The following is a 23,138-nucleotide window of genomic DNA, read 5'->3' on the forward strand; positions in this document are numbered from 1 at the left end:
CGAGTCCACGCCGACCTGCGATACCCGCACACTAACATTATCCTACACTCACTGGGGACAAATTACAATTAAACCAAGCCGGTGGCCCTTACCTCGGTAGTCATGAAATGCTTTGAGAGGCTGGTGAAGAATCACATCTGCGCCTTCCTCCCTCGGAACATGGACCCGTTGCAGTTTGCATACCGTCCGAACAGGTCCACGGACGATGCGGTCTCCCAGGTCTTGCACACCGCTCTCTCCCATCTGGACAGCCAGAAGGGGGGCTACGTGAGGATGCTGTTCATAGACTACAGTTCAGCCTTCAACACGATAGTCCCCACCAGACTGGCCGGGAAGCTACTGGAATTGGGGCTCAACACCTCCCTGTGTGCCTGGGTCCTGGACTTTCTCACCGCCAGGCCCCAGGTAGTCAAGATGGGAGGGAATACATCGAAGTCCCTCACCCTGAGCACAGGATCGCCCCAGGGTTGCGTCCTCAGCCCCCTATTGTACTCCCTGTACACACATGACTGTGTGGCTAGGTTCAGCTCCAATTCAATAATTAAGTTTTCTGATGACACTGTGGTGGTGGGCCTGATCTCAGACAATGATGAGAGGGCCTACCGGGAGGAGGTGGCTGATCTAGCACTCTGGTGCCAGGAGAACAGCCTCCTCTTGAACATCAAAAAAACGAAGGAGCTGATCATGGACTTTAGGAGGGCACATCATCCGAGGACGTACACTCCCATGTGGATAAATGGGGATACTGTGGACAGTGTGAGCGGTTTTAAATATCTGGGAGTCCACATCTCTGAGGATATGACATGGTCATCACACGCCTCAGCACTGGTGAGTAAGGCAAGGCAGCGCCTTTACCACCTCAGGCAATTGAGGAAATTCAGAGTGTCTCCGAGGATCCTCCAGTGCTTCTAAGCAGCGGCGGTGGAAAGCATCTTGTCCGGGAACATTACCATCTGGTTCGGGAATTGCTCTGCCAAGGACAAGAAGGCTCTGCAGAGAGTAGTGCGTTCGGCCGAACGCACTATGGGAACTTCACTCACCCCCCTGCAGGAACTATACAACAGGAGGTGCAACTCCAGAGCAAACAAAATCATGAGAGACCTCTTCCACCCCTGCAACGGACTGTTCCAGCCGCTACGGTCAGGCAAACGCCTCCGTTGCCATGCAGTGAGAACGGAGAGGTTGAGAAGGAGTTTCTTCCCAGAGGCAATTCGGACTGTAAACGCCTTTCTCACCAGGGACTAACTGTACAGAACGTTTTTCCTTCTATTATTTATTATGTAAAATAATATGTGTGTTATGATTGTGTTTATAATTTGTTTGGTTGTTTTGTTGTTCCGCGAGCATTGCCACTTTCATTTCACTGCACATCTCGTATGTGTATGTGAGAAATAAACTTGACTTGACTTGACTATTAACCTGCAAACCTGTACATCTTTGGAGTATGGGTGGAAATCGGAGCATCTGGAGAAAACCCACATGGGTCACGGGGAGAACGTACAAACTCCGTTCTGACAGCACCCGTAGTCAGGATCGAACCCAGGTCTCTGGCGCTGTAAGGCAGCAACTCCCGCTGAGCCACCGTGCCACCCTTAATGTATTTCATTACGATATAAAAGGTCATTTAGCCCATTGACTATATACCAGATCTCAGAGCAGTCCCATCTATCCAAATTCCCCATTTATTTCCTCTTAACCTATTTGCTTTCACACAACAATCAGTGCCTCTGATTCCCTTTCCACCCTCCTACACTCAGAGTCATTTACAGCATCCTGTTAACCTATTTACCGGGATGTGAGTGGTAACCAGGGCTTCCATGAAGCAGTGATAGGGAGAGAATGCGAACTCCACACAGACAGCACTAACAGAGGGCGGGATGGAGCTGTGAGACAAGCTTGCTAACTGTTCTGTGTAGGAAGAAACTGCTGATGCTGGTTTATGTCCAGGACAGACATTATGGGCTGTACTGTTCTGTTCTAAAGCCATTATCTTGGGCCCTGGCACACAGTTTATACACTCTCCCCATCCCTATTCCCAGCCAGCATCTGGAACAATGATGTACATCAGCTATGAACCAATGGTTCACACTTTATCCGAGAGTGAAAATTGTCTGAGTTCAAGTCCCAAGCTGGAGGTTTGAGCAGAGAGATGCCCACACTGTTGCTCTGGTGCAACACTGAAGGAGTATCAAAAGGAAACATTAAAAAGAAGCCCATCTCTCACACTGCACGTTAAGCTGAGCTCTTGTCTGCTCTCCTACGCGGATGTTAAAGATTCCATAGAACTATGAAGATAAGAAGTTATTAACTGTGTCCTGACTAATGTTTATCCTTCAATCAACATCTCAAACAAAGATCATCTAGTTGTAACCAAAGCACAGTTTGTAGAACAGCACAGCATAGGACGGGGCCTTTTAGCTTACAATGTCTGTGATGCCAAGTTAAACTGATCTCATCTGCCTGTACATGATCCATATCCCTCTATTTCCTGTCCCTCCATGCCTATCTAAAAGCCTCGTGAACACCACTATCATATCTCTCTCCACCATTGGTGATGGCACAGGGGTAGAGTTGCTGCCTTACAGCGCTAGAGACTCAGGTACGATCCTAACTAGGGGTGTTGCTGCCTGTACGGAGTTTGTATGTTCTCCCCGTGACCTGTGTGGGATTTCTCTGGGATCGCCCCGGTTTTCTCCTACATTAACCCAGGTTTGTAGGCCAATTGGCTTTGTTAAAATTGTAAATTGTCCCCAGTGCACGTAGGGTAGTGTCAGTGTACGGGGATCGCTGGTCGCACAGACTCGGTGGGCCAAAGGGTCTGTTTCCGTGCTGTATCTCTAAACTAAAATAAACTAAAATTACCCATGGCATTACGTTCCAGGCCCCCACCACTCACTGTGTAAAAAACCTGCCCCTGTCCTGCACTTCTCCATTTATCTTTCCCCCCCTCACCTTATAGATATGCCCTCTAGTGTTGGACATTTCCATACTGGGAGAAAGTTCTGATTGTCTGCCCTATCTATGCCTCTCATAACATTATATGATAGATTGTGGCAGATTAGCTTGTGAAAATTGACTGCTGCCTTTCCCAACATTACCTCTGGGATTACAGTTGTTTAAAATAGACATTCTTATGATGAACCATTGACCCAGGATAGACCTTCTGATGCTATATCTTCCCCATCACCAGTAACATGTGTTTCCTCCTTTGTAACATCACCACTCTGCTGCTGTGACCCTCACCCTTGCCCTTCCTTCCCAGAAACTCAATCATTCCATCACATACTGAGCCAATCTCACCCCTTTCACTCTCCATAAACCAGAGCACCTCCACAACCCTGGTGTTCTTGCCACAAACCCCATTCACTCATTATCCTGGTTCAGCTGACCAAACTTAATGAGTTGTCAGTTTGGCAATTTGTTCATTTAAAAATGCTCTTCTGCATTTTTGGTTCCCTCTAATTCCCTCGTGCTCCCTGTATTAGTAACCTCTCACAGTTCCGCTGTCTTCCATTTCCGCATTGCTAACTCTGGCTACTTGATCTTTCAGGATTTGACTCAATGGCAGCTGATGGCTTTGAATCCTCCTCCCCTTAGAATTAACAATTTACTTCTTCAACTTTCCTTAAATCCTACAGTTCTTTCAGATATATTTTGCATTACCAACCCACATCCTTTCCTTAATGTCTCAGTGACAAGCTACTTGATGGTTGTGCTTGTGAATGACCTTTAAATGGGTGTAGCACAGAACTGCAAATGGTGATTGATATAAGGGTAGACAAAACATGAGATGTGTAGTTTTGTTTTAGTTTAGTTTAGTTTAATTTAGTTTATTGTCACGTGTACCGTGGTACAGAGTAGAGCTTTTGTTGCGTGCTAACCAGTCAGCGGAAAGACAATACATGATTACAATCGAGCCATCCACAGTGTACAGATACACGACAAAATAGAATAATGTGAATAATGTTTAGTGCAAGATAAAGTCCAGTAAAGGTATTGGATGGAGCTGTTCCCAAACCATGCTGTGAAAATGCTTTCTACGGCGCGTCTGTAGAAGTTGGGGATATATAGCAGGACAGGCAGCATGTGCGGAGAAGGAATCAGAATAAACTTTGGTACTAACCAAAGAACATCAATCTGTTTCTCCCCACCTGACCGCTGAGTGTTTCCAGCATTCTCTGTTCAATTTCAGATTTCCAGCATCAGCTGTTCATGATGCTTTTAAGGACCATCATTCACTAATTCCCCATTTTTTAAATGACCGAGCCTTAATACTTCCTCTCTATCGGTTGTTCCCACGTTGCTCCTAATTCTATTGAAGTTTCTGTTCTTTCATTTTGCAGCCCAGGGCATGACCCTTCCACATTCTCCACCGATTCAGGGCTGACACAGTGGTAGAGAAGTTCCTGCAAACCCCTGCCCACGGCCCGCACCACAGAGTGGTAGTGAGCGGATTCACAGCCTCACCTCTCCCCTCCAGCACACGTTGTATCTGGGCAAACACAGAGACATCATGAGTGACTTCCCCTCCAGAGGATGAGAAATGACTGGAAGGTCAGCTCTGGGCCATGGGTATAATTAGCCTGGATAAATAGTCATAGAGGCTTACAGCGTGGAAACAGGCCCTTCAGCCCAACTTGCCCACACTGGCCAACATGTCCCATGTACCCTTGTCCCACCTGACTGCGTTTGACCTACAGTATATCCCTCTATATCTGTCCTATCCATGTACCTCTTTAAATGTTCCAATAGTCCCTTCCTCAACTATCTCCTCTGGCAGCGTGTTCCATACACCTACCACCCTTTGTGACGGAGACCTGGGTGCTGTCTGTACGGAGTTTGTACATTCTCCCCGTGACCTGCGTGGGTTTTCTCCGGGTGCTCCGGTTGCCTCCCACACTCCAAAGACGTACAGGTATGTAGGCTGGTTGGCTTGGATAAATGTAAAAAATGTCCCTGGTGCGGGACAATGTTAGTGTGCGGGGATCGCTGGCCAGTGCAGACTAGGTGGGCCGAAGGGCCTGTTTCCGCCTTATATCTCCAAACGAAACTAAAATGAGAAGTTTTACTGGTGTTCATCGCATAGCCAGTGTGGATTTTACTGCATCTGACCACCCTCAGTAAGGTAGGGAGCCAATGCTGAACAGTTTATGTGTGAAGAGTTTATTAAGTGAGGTTAAGAATAGAGGAAGAACTTCGCCTCAAAATACTCATTCTACTGATTATTTTTTCCTTATGATTATTCCTTACACATTATTTTTTTTTATTATTGTGAATAGGAAGCAACTATTTTCTATATTCTTTAAAACATCCTGCATTTGACTTGTGCAAAGCAGTTAAATAACTTTGGGTGCCTTTCATTTAACCTTCAGCTCGACACTTCAGAACAACAATACTGGTGAATGGGGCCCAGCCATCAGTGCCAAGTGTTTGCAAAATATTTGCTGACCCATTCAAACTCGGTTTCCCGCACTCCCTGGCTGTTGACCAATGTACCGGTAATTACAGTTATATTTTGTAGCAATATTTAACACTATGAGAACTGCGGAATGAGTGAATCGAATCAATTTACTTCTCGTCGCAGTGAGGCTTCGGGTTTTATAGATTGAAGAATTAGAGGGGATTAAAGAGAAATGTTTTCAGCCAGACTGGTGAGTGCCGAGAATTCACAATCTGCAAAGGTGCCGAGTTACTCCAGCACTCTGTGAAACATCACCTATCCATGTTCTCCAGAGATGCTGCCTGACCCGCTGAGTTATTCCAGCACTCTGTGTCAAAACCAAGAATCCTTGAGCCATTTGCAATTACACTGGAAGATAGCCAGTGGCTTTGAACTTAACTGTAAACAGGATAATTTAACAGTCTAAATTATCTTGAATTGAAAGAATGTCATGTTGTTCTGACTGATTTTCATCAAAGTGCTTGAATGGACTCATTCTTCCCTCTTCACAAAAATTAAAGATGCAGGAATTGGGAGGAGTATTCCCAAATGGGATGTGCAGTAAAAAATATGAGGTCATCCACTTTAGAGCACAAAATCTAAAAGGAGGATATTTTGGGTGTTCACAAGCATGTACATGTCCATGTACACATCACCTTGCAAACACAGCGAACAATTAGGAAGACAAATGATTTGTTGCCTTTAATTATGAGAGTATTTGTAAAAAAGTAAAGCAGTTTTGCCTGCACATCTCCACTCCATACCAAGCCAGAGTCGCAGCTTATTCACACAGGTTCACGTCGATCGTTGCAAGCCTTGTACACTGTAAACAGCTACACAGTGGAATCGGCAGAATCGCTGATCACAACACATCCCCTCCACCCCCAACAAGCTCAATGCATTGCATGTGTATGAAGGAACTGTAGAAACTGGTTTAAACCAAATATAAGACACAAAATACTGGAGTAACTCAGCGGGACAGACAACATCTCTGGAGAGAAGGAATGGGTGATGTTTCGGGCGAGACCTTTCTTTTGACGACTCTCAACCAACATCCAAAAACAACTCTCAGCCATCACTTTCTCCTCCTATTACATAGGAAATAAATATCGAATCTACCAAGTCCCCTGGATCCCACGGGCTGTTAAAGTTGAATCAGCCTCTCAAGTCAGTCTTTGTCAAAGACCTTGCTTGAGTAATTCTAGATGACATCCTTTGCATTACCCTCATTGACACACTTAGCTAAACCTTTGGAAAAACTCAATCAATTTAACAGACAGTGTCTTCCCTTATCAAAGCCACATTGCCCCTCCAAGTGCAAATTATACCTGTCCCACAGAATGTTTTCCAATAACTTCCTTATCTCTGATGATAGATTCATCAATGTGTAACTACCTGGCTTATATTTGTTCCCCATCTTGGATACAGGTACCACTGTCATTTGGCACCTCTTATGTGGCTGAAGAGACTCAGCAATCTCTTCCCATCATTTATACATCTATAACCCTGTTCAGACATCTATTATCTCCTTTTAATTGATCATTTGCTTCAACATTCCATCTGCTGCAAATCACTAACTTCTCCAGCCAGTGAATGGAGTTGGGAAGTATTGAGTACACAAGTTCACGTTATAGGAGCAGAATTAGGCCATTCGGTCCATCGAGTCTACTCCGCCATTCGATCATGGCTGATCTCTGCCTCCTAATTACATTTTACTGCCTTCTCCCCATAACCCTTGACACCCGTTCTAATCATGAATTTGTCTATTTCTGCCTTAGAATATCCGCTGACTTAGCCTCCACAACCCTCTGTGACAGTCTGAAGAAGGGTCTCGACCCGAAATGTCACCCATTCTTTCTCACCAGAGATGCTTCCTGTCCTGCTGAGTTACTCCAGCATTTTGTGTCTATCATGGGAAATATTCAGTTAATACCTCACCATTTTCAAGACAACACCAACCTAACAACATTCCATCTCCTGAAATATAAAATTGTCCAAAGCTTTGCCTTTCTTCTCTCTGGAAAGCCTTCTGCTCTAAAATGCTGTAATGAGCATGTTGGCCATCCTTCTGACCAGATGTGGCCACCATCTGCAGCAAATTGCCCAGATACTCCATCCTTCCTTATATGTCAAAATATCTCCCACTCACACATTCCTGAAAGAATTCAGGATTGCATCATCTGCTGCAGACTTATTTACACATAAGAATCTCGGCCCCAGTGAAGGCTTCCTGCACTTTCAACATACACACTGCTCATCTGTAGCTTTAGTATTTTATTTATAAATACTTTTCCTGAATTAACACACTAACAGTCACTTTCTGCCTCATGTTTGTATGAAGCTCTCCAAGTATATGAGGCAAGAGAGGGAATTGCCTTCTTTCATTGTCCCAAATTTCCCTCTCATCAGATTCCATACCATACTCTGTGTTTGAAGCATTCTGCTTGAGACAACTATATGTTGGAGTACTTCAATTATGAGGAGAGACTAGGTCTGTTTTCCCTGGAGTGGAGTAGGTTAAGAGGTAACACGATTAAGGTATATAAAATTAAAAGGGGTGTAGATGGAGCAGACTGCACAAAACGTTGCCCCATATCAGAGATTAATACAATTTGAGGATAGACACAAAATGCTGGAGTAACAGTGGAACAGGCAGCATTTCTGGAGAGACGGAATGGGTGACGTTTCAGGTCGAGACACTTCTTCAGACTAATGTCAGGGGAGTGGGAGGTACATAGATAAGGAAGTGCATAGATAAGGAAGTGTAAGGTTCGAAAGGACACGGAATGGAGATCAAGGAACATGTAGAATAGATCATTGTTGGTTGGGAGAAGGTAACAAAGCAAACAGGACGACTCGAGGACACAGATTTAAGATAACAGGTAAGGAATTTAGAGGGGATCTGAAGGAAACATTTTTCATTCAGAGAGTGGTGAGTACCTGGAATGTATTGCCTGAGAGAGTGGTGGAAGCAAGAGTCAAGAGTGTTTTAGTGTCAGAAAATAGACACAAAATGCTGGAGTAACTCAGCGGGACAAGGCAGCATCTCTGTAGAGAAGGAATGGGTGACGTTTCAGGCCTAGACCCTTTGTCAGACTGAAAGTCACGGGAAAGGGAAATGAGAGATATAGACGACGATGTAGGGAGACGTAGAACACATTAATGAAAGATATACAACAAAGTAACAATGATAAAGGAAACAGGCCGTTGTTAGCTGTTTGCTAGGTGAGAAAGAAAAGCTGGTGTGATTTGGGTGGGGGAGGAATGGAGAGAGAGAGAGAGAGAGAGAGAGAGAGAGAGAGAGAGAGAGAGAGAGAGAGAGAGAGAGAGAGAGAGAGAGAGAGAGAATACAGAGGTTACCTGAAGTTAGATAAATCAATATTCATGCCACTGGGATATAAGCTGCCCAAGCGAAATATGAGATACTGTTCCTCCAATTTGTGTTTAGCCTCACTCTGACAATGGAGGAGGCCTAGGACAGAAAGGTCAGTGTTTATTGTTATGTGTACCGTAATTGAACACTGAAATTCTTACTTGCATCAGCAGCATAACAGGTTTGTAAACACAGTACTGAGTAGATGGACATGTTGGGCTGATGGGCCCATTCCTGTGCTCTATGAGTCTATGTTGCTGAAGTTGTTAGAATATTGAAAGGAAATTGTGACAATCTAGTTGTTGTAATCCGTTGGAAAAAGGCCAGGAAAAACAGGAAAGGTTCTGTTTGTCAACCCAAGTGGAGCTAAATTAAAAAGCAAGACCTAATTCCCTAATTAATAAGTCATATGTAGGAAGGAAAACTAGCATTGAAAGTGGCTCCACCCAAACTGAGCGGGGATAAGGAAATAGGATGGTCTCAAGAAGATTAAAGTTGTCAATGGGTTGTGTGGTGAGGTCGAGAAAAAGGCAGCATTTATGATAGTTTTAAATACAATGAGAAGATAAATAGTTAATGGAACTACTTTAAGCAGCAGGAGAAAGTGTGAGAGGTGAAGGTAGAAAGTCAAGCGTTATCCTTTTGTTTTCACTTAAATTTTTATTGATTTTTTACAGAGATATATACAAAACAGTCCAACACTATCACCATAAATAATACAAAATAGGAAAAACAACAATCAAAATAAAAACATAAATAGATAGGAAAAAAAAGAAGGAAATAGATTTTTTTAAAATGGAATTGGAAAAACCCTGTTGTTCACTTACCAAATTAAAAAAAAACATTACATTGATTAGTTATCTGGAGATATTTCAATATTCACACAAACATACCATCTAATTCTATATAACAGAAAGTGAAGCGTTATCCAAGCAAAATATATCATACATGGGTACAATGGGTAGGACAGGTTTGGAGGGATACGGGCCAAACATGGGCAGATGGGACTAGTGTAGCTGGGACATGTTGGCAAGTTGGGCCGAAGATCCTGTTTCCACACTATCACTCTACCACTCTATGACTCTAATGGGGAATGCAGAAGAAAAAAAATAAACGGTGTAGAAAATACTGTCACAGGTACAGAGAATGTACAAATAATACAAAAGGTGAGACTGCGATGAAATAGCATGCTAGATTGCCCCTAGCATATGAGAGGTATGTTTAAGGGTCTGATTACAGCAGGGAAGAAGCTGTTTTTGAATCTGGTGGCATGTGCATTCAAGCTTTTCTACCTTCTGCCCGACAAAAGAGGTGATAAGAAAGAATAGCCAGTGTAAGTGGACTTAGATTACATATAGGAAGGAACTGTAGATGCTGGTTTACACTGAAGATGGACATAAAATGCCGGAGTAACTCAGCGGGACCGGCAGCAACTCTGGAGGAAAGGAATAGGTGATCACCTATTTATTTTACGCAGAGATGCTGCCTGTCCCACTGGTCTTAGATTATATTGGCTGCTTTCCCAAGGCAGTGTGTTCATAAGTGGAGTAGTTGGTGGATGGGTGGGGTTGGGGGGGGGGGGGGGGGGGGGGGGGGGGGGGGGGGAGGCACAGAGCTGTATTCACATTTCGGCAGTTTCTTGCAAACTTGAGCAGAGCAGATGCCATGCATCTGATTAGGATACTTTGTGCGCTACGTCTATAGAAATTAGTAAGAGTCATTGGAGATGTGCCAAAATTCCTTGGCCTTCTCAGGAAGTAGAGGCGTCTGTGTGCTTTGTTGGCTGTTGCATCAATGATGTGGTGAGACCAGGACAAGTGGTTGGTGATATTTACCTCAAGAAACCGATCGCTCTTGGCCACCTCCTCCTCAGCATTGATGGCACGGACTGGGATGTGTGCTCCACCCCATTCCCTGAAGTCAATAACCAGCTTCCTTGCTTTACTGACATTGAGGAAGAGGTTGTTGGCATCCTCTTGTTCCTAGAGTCGTTTGCAACCTGGCCCACTGTGGTGTCAGAGCAGAATGTGGCCACACAGTCACGAGTGCAAAGGGAGTATAGAAAGCGGCTGAGACCACAACCTTGTGGGACACCAGTTTCGAGCATGTTGTGTAGGAAAATCTCTGGAGAAAACCCCAGAGATAGGATTTACTCACTCTTGATGTGAATTTATAAGGAGAATCTGCAAGGTTTTGTAGCAACTGACCCCAAGATCCCTCCGAGAGTCTGGGGAAGGGTCTTTACGAGAGGTGGTGGTCCCAAGGTTGGAATCAAGCATTTAATTGCAGAGGAGGTTGCTGAGATATAGGTCCAGAAGATTGGTTGTTGGAGCTATGGTCAATAAATGGGGGGGGGGGGGAGATTTAGGTGCCGTCCGTCAGTATTCAGACGTTTCAGGGATGAAGGTAAGGGCCAGGGGGATGCTATCTGTTGCAACTGCAGGTGAATTGCAGTGGATTGAGACTGGAGTTAATGTGTGTGCATGAGCAGCCTCACAAAGAACTTCACGATGGTGGACATCAGAGCCGCAATGTGTTAGCTATTAGTCTGGCTTGCACTGGCTAAGACACAAAATGTCGGAGTAACTCAGCGGGACTGGCAGCATCTCCAGAGAGAAGGAATAGGAGGTGATGTTTCAGGTCGAGACCCTTCTTCTTCAGAAGAAGAAGGGTCTTGACTTGAAAAGTCACCCATTCGTCCGCGTTGGTTTTCTCCAAGATCTTCGGTTTCCTCCCACACTCCAAAGATGTACAGGTTTGTAGATTAATCGGCTTGGTATAAATGTAGATTATCGCTAGTGTATGTAGATAGTGTTAATGTGCGGGGATCGCTGGTCGGTGCTGAATCGGTGGACCGAAGGGCCTGTTTCCCTGCTGTATCTCTAAACTAAAGTAAACTAAACTATAACCAGTATACAGTTTTTCTTTTGGAAACGTTTATTTTATGTAGAACAGTACATACAAATGATACATTTCTCTGTTTACTTTGTACAATCCGTTCAAAGATCCACAAATGACTCAACTGCTATTGATTCAATAAACTAAACCAGAGAACAGACAGCGAGTAACACAAGGGCTCAAATTTAATCTTGTTAATGTTATAAACGCCAGCTATTCATCAACACTCATGCAAGCGATTGTAAAGCCTCACATCCTGACTTTATTAATGAGTTTTAAGGGCCTGTCCCATTGGCGATTTTTTCGGCGTCTGCCGGCATCATTGACTGACGTATCAGGTCAGCGAAAAATTCACGGCGTGACGCGGCGGTGATGCACGGTGTTTTTTCAAGTGTCGCAACTTTTTTTTGTCACCGATATGACGCTGATATGATGCCGGCAGTCGCCGAAAAAAATCGCCAAGTGGAACAGGCCCTTAAGAATATCACTGTTCTGTTTCGGTCACAGGACACAGAATAATTTTAAAGAAACATATTAAAGGAGGAAGGAGATAGATTAAAGGAAGATTACGGTTTGAAATGTCAAAGGCAAGGAAGTAATACGTTAAAATAAAGGAAGGTCAAAGAGCCACAGAGAGAAGAGCCGAGGGCATTCTTGTGGTTCGTGGGGAAATTTACCGAGTTAGGAAACAAGTCATCCAGAAAACTGATTGTAAATTGTTGCACTGCTTCTCCTGAACACTTGCTGGTAGCCCTCATCAAAACTCTTTGTTTACTTTGTTTACTGTACCGAGGTACAGTGAAAAGCTTTTGTTGTGTGCTATCCAGTCAGTGGAAATACAATACGTGATTACAATCGAGCCATTTACAGTGTATAGATACATGATAAGAGAACAATGTTTAGTGCAAGGTAAAGCCAGTAAAGTCCAATCAAAGATAGTCCAAGGGTCACAAATTAGGTAGATAGTAGTTCAGCACTGCTCATTTGTGACCCTCGGACTATCTTTGATTGGACTTTACTGGCTTTGCCTTGCACTAAACGTTATTCTCTTACCATGTATCTGTACACTGTAAATGGCTCGATCGTAATCATGTATTGTATTTCCGCTGATGGTCAGCACACAACAAAAGCTTTTCACTGTACCTCGGTACATGTGACAATAACTAAAGCAAAGATAGACACAAAATGCTGGAGTAACTCAGCGGGACAGGCAGCGTCTCTGGAGGGAAGGAATGGGTGACGTTTCAGGTCGAGACCCTTCTTCATGTCACTTGTTTGGCCAATGCCCTGGAAGGGTCACTTTATGCCTCTGTTAGAGGCAAAGATTACCAGATAGACAGGGAAACAGATTCTAAACCTCCTTGATGCAACGTCCCAACTGACTGCATGGATTCTATGGCCCATGACTTAAGAAGACAGGCAGAACCTTTTTCCCAGGGTGGAAATATCCAACGCTAGAGGGTGTAGCTATAAAGTGAGAGGAGGGAAGCCTAATGGAGATGTGCGGGGCACATTTTTTACACAAAGAGTGGTGGGGGCCTGGAACGTATTGTGGTGGTGAAAGCAGATATGACAGTGGCGATTAAGAGGCTATTAGATAGACACATGGAAGAGGAAGGAATGCAGGGATATGGACCATGTACAAGCAGATGAGATCAGTTTAACTGGGCATCATGTTTGGCACAAATATTGTGGACTAAAGAGCCTGCTCCTGTGCTGCACTGTCCTAAGTTCTAAGATACATTTTGGAAAGCGTTGAAACGCCAAGGTCATGATTCATCAATACCGATGACGTATGAAAGCACAGGATGTGTGGAAATTTGTTCTAATAAAAACAATTGTCTAGCTCTGCCTTAAAAATATCCACTGACTTGGCCGCCACAGACCTCTGTGGCAATGTGTTCCAAAGATGCACCACCCTCTGACTGAAGAAGTTTCTCCTCACCTCCTTTCTAAAAGAACACCCTTTAATTCGGAGGCTATGACCTCTGGTTCAAGGCTCTCCCACCAGTGGAAACATCCTTTCCACATCCACTCTATCTATACCTTTCATTATTCTGTAAGTTTCAATGAGACTCATCTACAATGGTAGGAAACAATTCTCCATCCCCCAACCCTCACCCCAAGTGAGTGTCTATGAAGAAGGCAGTCTTCAAAGTAGAATACAGTTTTGAAAAATACTTCTAGGGAATGTTAACAACACTTTCCCATTCCAGTTATTAGAGAGCTCCTTAAATATTACATTCCAGAATTAAATCCCACAGCTGCATCTTGTACAAACTTGTGCAATAACAAAACAGATGAAACAATTATTTATGTTGGAAGGAACTGTAGATGCTGGTCTACTCCAAAGACAGACACAAAATACTGGAGTAACTCAGTGGGACAGGCAGCATCTTTGGAAGGAAGGAATGGGTGACACTTCTGAAGAAGGGTCTCGACCCGAAACGTCACCAGAGATGCTGCTGATCCCTCTAAACAATGATTTATTCTAACCATTTCGCAACATACAGCAATAATGATTGAGGAGAGGCAGCCAAGATATCAGTTTTAAGACATCTTTATAATTTATCTCGTTGGCTTTTAAAGCAGACAGATGGAAGAATAATTGTGCAAATTCCCATCAAAATCATGTCTGGAGAGATCGGCAAGTGATAATTTCCAATAAACACAAACTGCTTCCCTATTTTGTTCTTGGTAGTTTATATTTCATATTCCTTTAAGAGTGATAATTGTCTGGTTTTACTATCCGCTGAGCACCTGTGGATTGTTGTGAGGCTTTGCATTCCGTAGTTTGTATTCTTGTGATTTCTGAGCCTTTTGGTACAAGTAATAAATAACAGCCCCACTTGCAAAGGTTGCTGTGGCCAGTGCCATTACACTTACTCCTATGATGATCGCCGATTTATCTGTAGAGATAATCAGAACAAAATGATTTGTAAAGCTAACTGTATAGTCTAAACTATTTCAACAATAATTGATTTGAAGAGAAATGTTAATATTATGTAAGGCAGATTTTTGTTCTTTGCAGTTTAGTTTAGAGATACAGCATGGAAATGGCCCCCCTGAGTCAGTGCCGACCAGCAATCCCCGCACACTAACACTATCCTACACACGAGTGATATTTTACAATTCTTACCAATACCAATTAACCTAGAAGCGTGCGTGTGTGCGTTTGGAGTGTGGGAGGAAACCGAAGCACCTAGAGAAAACCCATGTGGTCACCAGGAGAACGTGTACAGACAGCACCCATAATGAGGATCGAACCCAGGTCTCTGGTGCTGTAAGACAGCAACTCTACCACTGCGCCACCGTGCTGCTTAACTATCACATCAGTTTCTGTTTACACACCGGCATCTTGCGCGTGTGAGCTCTGGCATCCCTGCCGGCCAGAAACGTTACGGGTATGTGCGTGCACGGTAGTTTGGGAACACTGTTCAATCACGGGACTTGTGCGGGACTCGGCTAGGACACGGTTTGTTAGACTGCAGCCAGTTTACGTAGGTTAGGGTGATGTACCCTGTTTGATGTTAGTTAGTAAATCAATGTTTCATTACTTCACACAACCACTGTTGTGGTTATTGTTCTGGGCAATACATAATAGATAGGAATAATAAGGAAGGATACAAGCCTTCTAACTGGGGTTGGTGGGCTGGGGCATCTTTGTCGGCGTGGACAAGATGGGCCAAAGGGCTTGTTTCTGTGCTGCATGACTATACGCTGGCATTGTAGTGCACAGTATTGTAGACCTGTCACACACAAGTGGGTGAAAATATATAGTTGGACAAAATGGTCCGATTGGTGACGGGAGGGACAGTGAAGCATGTTAGAAGCCAGGAACTGTGAGTGGTGTGGGGGCACTTCTGATCTTTCACTCACTCTTGTTGAACTGGTGTTTAGGGTGATTTGCTTTTTACAGACTTTTAGTTTGTTGTGATGAAGGTAAGTATTTTAATTAACAGACATCGTTTTCAAACTGACCTTTCACTTTGATCTCCACTTTGTTCTCATCAGCTTCACTGCCTGCATCCCGGGAATGAGTGGGACTATGAGTGTTTGACGGCACAGGGCCCGTACTCGCTGGAGTGTAGAAAGATGAGGGGGGACCTAATTGAAACTTACCAAATAGTGAAAGGCCTGGACAGAGAGGATGTGGAGATGATGTTTCCACTAGTGGGAGAGTCTAGGATCAGAGGGCACAGCCTCAGAATTAAAGGATGCTCCTTTAGAAAGGAGATGGGGAGGAATTTCTTTAGTCAGATGGTGGTGAATCGGGGGAATTAATTGCCACAGAGGTCTGTGGAGACCAAGTCAATGGATATTTTTAAGGCAAAGCTTTTTGATTAGCACATGTGTCAGAGGTTATGGGGAGAAGGCAGGGAATGGGGTTAGGAGGGAGAGATAGATCAGCCATGATTGAATGGCGGAGTAGATTTGATGGGCCGAATGGCCTAATTCTGCTTCGATCACTTATGATCTTATGACCGTTGCAGGGTCCCCTCGACAGAAACAAACAAAAAGAAACTAGGAACTGGTGTTTCGGCTGATTTCTTTTGGCATCGGTTTACTTTGTTGTGATGAAGGTAAGTATTTTAATCAAGAGACATGTTTTCAAACTGACCTTTCACTTTGATCTCCACTTTGTTCTCATCAGCTCCATATTTATTACTAGCTGTACATTTGTATATTCCATTATTTTCCATCGTGGCTTCAGAAATATAGAGGACTGCGGAAGAATTGATTGCAATGTTGGTACTTTCAGGGTATTCCCATTTTAATGTTGGCTCTGGGTTCCCCAGTGTGTCACAGACTAAGGTGATGCTGTCCCCATTAGCCACATGCACTGGAGACTCTGTGGAGCTTTGGTTATTTACTGATATCATTGTGCTTCGAGGTTCACCTGTGAAAAGAAAGAAAATGCATTAAAGTTAAGCAAATTAAGCACGGTGACGCGGGGGTAGAGCTGCTGCCCCACAGCGCCAGAGACCCGGGTTTGATCCCGACTATGGGTGCTATCTGTACTGAGTTTGTATGTTCTCCCCATGACCTGCGTGGGTTTTCTTCTCTGTCCTGATGCCAGTTTGTATTTATCATCTTTACATTGTACAGATTATTAATTGCTACTGGGGTAAACATTATAGTAGCATCCAAGACTTTTGTCATACGTTCCATCACTACTCTGGTATAATAAAGAAAATTAACCAACTAACATTCATTCAAAATGTTTAAGAAGGAACTGCAGATGTTGGAACAATGGAAGGTAGACAAAAATGCTGGAGAAGCTCAGCGGGTGAGGCAGCATCTATGGAGCGAAGGAATAGGTGACGATTCGGGTCGAGACCTCACCCGCTGAGTTTCTCCAGCATTTTTGTCTACCTAACATTTATTCAAAGGTAACTTACGGTAGGTTTGCAAGGTCACGGAGGAGTTTGTGATTTGCAAAGTGGTGTTGGAGCCTAGGTCTACTTCCGCCACGCAGGTGTAAACCTGTCCATCGTCCGTAGTCCTTGCAGTAAATTGTAAGACATTCCTTAATCGTTTATCCTCATGCGAGATACCATTTTCTTCTGTAGAATTGGTCTCGATGATCTTGTTTCCTCTTTGCCATTTGAGAATTAGCTTATTGATAGGATTGACCCTGGGGCCAGTGCATTCCAGGCTATATGTTGTATTAATTTCCAACACTTCAGGAGGGGAAGTAATGTTCAACTCTCGATCTGTTGAAATATAATCACAATGGACGGTAATCATCGAGGCATTACGATGTGTTAAAGGACTGTTGACAGTAATCATCGAACCAGTCTGTATTTGAACATGTTTCCCTGAAGATTCAAAATATAGCCAACGTGCAAACAGTCTGTGAGTGAAACTGAAACCCATTGTCAAATATGCCCTCTTAAATTTCTATTCCAGTTTATAGGTTTAAGGTGAGGGGAGGATAGATTTAATAGGAAGCCAAGGGTAACCAGTGAGCAGTGCTGAACTACGATCTACAACATTGATGATCCTCAGACTATCATTGATCAGACTTTGCTGGCTTTACCTGCATTAAATGTTATTCTATTTTCATATATCTGTCCACTGTAAAAGGCTCGATTGTAATCATGTATTGTCTTTCCGCTGGCTGCTTTCCCTGTAGCTCGGTATACGTGACAATGAACTAAACTGAACTGAACTAGAGGTGTATTTTTTTCCACGCACAGTATTATACATTATTTAGTAAGACCAAAGTTAGAATGGTTGAGGTATCTATTAGATGAAATATTAACAATATTATAGAACATTACATCAGCCCACAATGTTTGTGCCGAACATGATGCCAAATTTAAACTGATCTCATCTGCCTGTACATGATCCATATCCCTCTATTCCCTGCACTTTCTTATGCCTATCCAAAAGCCTCCTAAATGCTTTTTATCACATCTGCCTCCATCACCACCCTTGCAAGGCTTTCTGGGCCCCCAGCACTCTCTGTGTAAAATGAAACTTGCCCCACACATCTCTATTAAACTTCCCACCTCTCACCTTATAGCTACGCCCTCTAGTGTAAGACATTTCTTCCCAGGGAGAAAGGTTCTGACTATATGCCCTCTCATAATTGTGTATACTTCTATCGTCACCCCTCAACCTCCTACATCCGAAAGAAAACAATCCAAGTCTATCCAACCTCTCCCTATAGCTAAAAACCTCTAATCATGGCAGCATTCTGCTAAACCTACTCCAAAGAGCAGCACGGTTGCATAGCGGTAGAGTTGCTAACTTACAGCACTAGAGCCCCGGGTCCTGGGTTCGATCCTGACTACGGGTGCTGTCTGTACAGAGTTTGTACGTTCTTCCCGTGACTGCGTGGGTTTTCTCCGAGATCTTCGATTGCCTCCCACACTCCAAATGTGTACAGATATGCGGGTTAATTGGCTCCGTACGAATGTGAATTGTCCCTAGTGTGTGGAATAGTGTTAATGTGCGGTGATCACTAGTCGATGTGGATGGCTTAGTATAAATGTAAATTGTCGTTAGTGTGTGTAGATAGAGACATCACTGGCTGGTGCTGACCCAGTGGGCCAAAGTGCCTGATTCTGTGCTGTATCTCGAAACTAAACTAAACTAAACAAAGCCTCTGCATCTTTCTGTAAAGGGGCCACCAGAACTGCATGCAATACTCCAAATAAACACTCCAAGAATCTAAATATTATGGAATTATAATGATCACAATTTATAATCAGGAAATAAATAAAAATTTAGAATGGTTGCGGTATCGTTTACATGACAAAATATGAACTATATTATGAAATAATAATGGTCAGGATATTGTAATCAGGGAAGGAATTATGTGAGGGATGAAAGAACAGAAGGGTGAGGAGGCAGCTGATTTAACTTTCAACAATCTTTGTTTAAAAGAACTCTAACAGCAAATATGTGTCCTCTGGCACCCCATTTCCTCTGGATAAATAAACTAAACACTTTATGTCATCTGAGCTGTAGATAAGAGAAAACGAGATCCTGTGTCAGTATTTTTAGACACAATCGACTCCATTAACATGGGGCTGCTGAAACAGGCTTATCTGAAATTGTTGTCTAAATACATTATACCACAACCAGTGTGATGAAGCAGGAGAGGTCACTGCCACATCACTTAAGAATTGTTCACGGCCACTAGTTTAACATCCTCTGTTTTTTATTGGACTGAGGAGATCGGAGCTTTTTTCGGTAGCTAAAATATGTTTGGTGGCTAATACATGTTCCCGATGTTCGGGGAGTCCAGAACCAGGGACCACAGTTTAAGAATAAGGGGTAAGCCATTTAGAAAGGAGATGAGGAAACACTTTTTCAAACAGAGAGTGGTGAAACTGTGGAATTCTCTGCCTCAGAGGGCGGTGGAGGCAGGTTCTCTGGATACTTTCAAGATAGGACTCTTAAAAATAGCGGAGTCAGGGGACATGGGGCGAAGGCAGGAACAGGGTACTGATTGGTATAAATGCAAATTGTCCCCAGTGTGTGTAGGATAATGTTAGTGTGATGGGATCGCTGGTCAGTGCGGACTTGGTGGACTGAAGGGCTTGTTTCTGAGCTGTATCTCTAAACTAAACTAAAGTCTATTCAGCCATTCAGTCTGATCTATTTTTCCCACTCAATCTCATCCTCTTGCCTTCTCTCCCTATGAGTTTTGACGCCCTTAATAATCAGGAACCTGTCAACCTCTGCTTTAAAAATACCCAATGACTTGGCCTCCACCGCCATCAGTGGCAGTGAATTCCACCATTGCACCTCCCCGGCTGAAAAAAATCCTCCTCATCTCCATTCTGAAGATACGTCCTTTTATTCTGAGACTGTGCTCTTGTGTTCTACAGCCTCCCATTACTGGAAACTGTGAGAGACATTGGCACATTGCTCAGCTGTGTCAATTCCACCTTTGTGTAAATGAATGAATGAATGATTAAGTTTATTGGCCAGGTATTCACATACAAGGAATTTGCCTTGGTACTCCGCCCGCAAGTGACAACATGACATACAGTGACAGTTAGGAATAACACTAAACATTAAACGTTAATAATAAATCATTATTGATTAAACATGTGAATTAAATATAATGTCAGAGCAAAAGGATGCTACAGATTTTTGATTATTGAGTAAGAACTATTACTTGTGGAAAAAAGCTGAAGAGAAATTCTTGTACTTACTGTAGACAGGAATTATTGTATTCTGGGCATCACTTTCCCCAGATGAGCATATCGCAGTGCAATACATTTGAAGAGACCACATCAGAATTGTTGAGTAAGAATGTGCCACCCATTGAGGTTGTTTTGTTACATTATATCCTTTCGTTCCTTCAATGAATATCCTTGTTGCTACACAAGATGAACTGCAGTTCACTATCAAAGGATGTCCAAATTCCACAGCTGACGGTTCTGCTTTGATCAATACTGTATCTGCAGCCACAATTTTGGACAAGAGAAGAAATCACGTTAAAAATAGTACAGATAATAGATAATGAAAATCCAAGGGCAGCACGGTGGCGCAGCGGTAGAGTTGCTGCCTCACAGCGCCAGAGACCCGGGTACGATCCTGACTATGGGTGTTGTCTGTACGGTGTTTGTACGTTCTCCCTGTGACCTGCATGGGCTTTCTCCAGGGTCTCCGCTTTCCTCCCGCACTCCAAAGACGTACAGATTTGTCGATTCATTGGCTTGGTATAATGGTGTGGGGGCGACAGATCACACTTCGGGTCGGGACTTTTCTAATGAAGCATGAGGTCGTTCTTTTTCAGCTTCCTTTCTCCCCCCCCCCCCCTCCTCTCATCCTTCTCAGTCAGTCTGAAATGTCCCGACCCGAAACGTTGCCCCACCATTTCCCTCCATAGACGCAGCCTGACCCGCCGAGTTCCTCCAGCACCTTGTGTTTTATATTAGAACAGCCACCCCGTCCCTGTAACTATTTCACCTTTCATTGTACCTTAATGTGAATCAGGACGTGGAAGCTTTTCATTGTATCTCGACAATAAACCTTTGATAATAAACTAAACTCTCAGACTGAAACATTGAAAAGAGGTGTAGTAATAGGCCCTTCGGCCCTTCGAGCTAGCACCGCCATTCAATGTGAAGAATGGTCTTGACCCGAAAAGTCACCTATCGATGTTCTCCAGAAATGCTGCCTAACCCGCTGAGTTAACCTAACTCCAGCATTTTGTGTGTCTATAAACGAAACTTTTCCACTCAGAGAATTGTGAATTTGTGGAATTCTCTGCCACAGAGGACAACAGAGGCCAATTCACTGGATGAATTTAAAAGAGTTAGATGGAACTCTAGAGGCTAGCGGAATGAAGGGATATGTGGAGAAGGCAGGCACGGGTTATTGATTGTGGGTGAGCAGCCATGATCACAATGTATGGCAGTGCTGGCTCGAAGGGCCAAATGGCCTCCTCCTGCACCTATTTACCACGTTTCTAAACTTCAACTGCAGTCCGGTCCCGAGAATCTCACTGTTAGAAGCGAAGATAAATCAGTGGCCAGTTCAGGGTGTGGGTTTTGCCAGAGGTGACGGGGAACTGGGGTTGGGAGGGGGAGAGGGGAGGCGGGGGTCGGCGACGCCATGGACAAGTTTTCTCCCACCAAGAACCAGCTCCAGCCAAACCCCCAGCATCTGAGCACATATGATTACAGCCCCCTCCTAAGCGCCGTGTTACCGGTAACCGCGGTCAGATCACAACCCGAACAACAGCGCAGCCTCGCCGCAGGTACCTGCCACAGTAAACAACCAGGTCAAAATGTAAAGGTATCCAGCCCACGGCGTGAGTCCCGCATCCATAGCTGAATGGTTGCTTTCAAGCGCTCAATCCTCAGACTAAAGGTTTCCTCGGCAAGTTCCCTCGCGTTCCCCAGCGCTTTGAGATGAGCGCGGTACCAGGGCTGGACTTGCACTGGAAGGAAACTTCAACACCGCCCTCCTTTCCACAACTGCCTGAGATGCTGGCATCGACATTTATGTTTCAACATCAGCCTTGGCCGTCCCCCGCCTGTCTTATCTCATCAAGGGTCTCGACCCGAAACGTCACTCATTCCTTCTCTCCAGAGATGCTGCCTGTCCCGCTGAGTCACTCCAGCATTTTGTGCTTATCTTAGGTGTAAACCAGCATCAGCGGTTCCTTGCGACACAAAATGATACTTATGTCCAGTTCAACTGGACATTTTGAAGTCCCCTTGATTGCATTTTATCTCTGTATGCTTCGTTGTCAGCTTGTCCTAGGTAACAATGATCTATTCTGGACAGACACACAATACAGCAGCATCTCTGGAGAGAAGGAATGGGTCTGATGCTTCAGACTGAAGAAGGATCTCAACATAAATGCCACCCATTCCTTCTATCCAGAGGTGATGCCTGTCCCGCTGAGTTACCAGAGACCCAGGTTCGATCCTGTCCACGGGTGCTGCCTGTACAGAGTTTGTACCTTCTCCCCGTGACCTGCGTGCGTATTCTCCGCGAGCGCCGGCTTCCTCCCACATTCAAAAGATGTACAGGTTTGTAGGTTAATTGGCTTGGTAAAATTGTAAATTGTCCTGTACTGTGTGTAGGATAGTGTGCGGGATCACTGGTCGGTGCGGACTCGGTGGGGCTTAAGGGCCTGTTTCCGCGCTGTATCTCTAAAGTAAATCAGATAATACTACACATGAATACAAACTCAAGAACAATAGATGGAGCAAGAGAAAGGTGCAGAGTGCAGAATATGGTTGTCAGCATTATAGCGTAACAGTTCCAGAATAAAAGTCCAATGTCCATAAGCATGACTTCTACATGTGAAATGCAGATGCAGTATAATGTGGATAAATGTGAGGTTATCCATTTTGGTGGCAAAAACGGGAAAGCAGATTGGGAAAGGGGGAGATGCAGCGAGACCTGGGTGTCATGGTACACCAGTCATTGAAGGTAGGCATA

General features: G+C 44.1%; 1 protein-coding gene across 1 annotated transcript; it reads right to left on the minus strand.

Moving 5' to 3' along the window:
• Positions 1-12,201: 12,201 nt before the first annotated feature.
• On the minus strand, positions 12,202-22,659 carry LOC129714430 (myelin-associated glycoprotein-like). The gene is made up of 5 exons (XM_055664015.1): positions 21,947-22,659; positions 20,390-20,638; positions 17,114-17,428; positions 16,333-16,611; positions 12,202-14,620 (listed from the first exon to the last, which is right to left on the minus strand). The coding sequence occupies exons 1-5, from the start codon at positions 22,011-22,013 to the stop codon at positions 14,457-14,459; spliced, it is 1,074 nt and encodes a 357-aa protein (XP_055519990.1). The 5' UTR covers positions 22,014-22,659; the 3' UTR covers positions 12,202-14,456.
• Positions 22,660-23,138: the final 479 nt, after the last annotated feature.

This window comes from Leucoraja erinacea, chromosome 39 (genome assembly GCF_028641065.1).
Source record: "Leucoraja erinacea ecotype New England chromosome 39, Leri_hhj_1, whole genome shotgun sequence".
Lineage (NCBI taxonomy): Eukaryota > Metazoa > Chordata > Chondrichthyes > Rajiformes > Rajidae > Leucoraja > Leucoraja erinaceus.

Coding starts and splice junctions, on each gene's coding strand:
- LOC129714430 (XM_055664015.1), bottom strand. CDS start 22,013: ATGGATGCGGGACTCACGCCGTGGGCTGGATACCTTTACATTTTGACC. Junction 20,639..21,946: donor CTGGTTGTTTACTGTGGCAG/GTACCTGCGGCG, acceptor TTGTGGCTGCAG/ATACAGTATTGATCAAAGCA. Junction 16,612..17,113: donor CGTGACCTTGCAAACCTACC/GTAAGTTACCTT, acceptor TTCTTTTCACAG/GTGAACCTCGAAGCACAATG.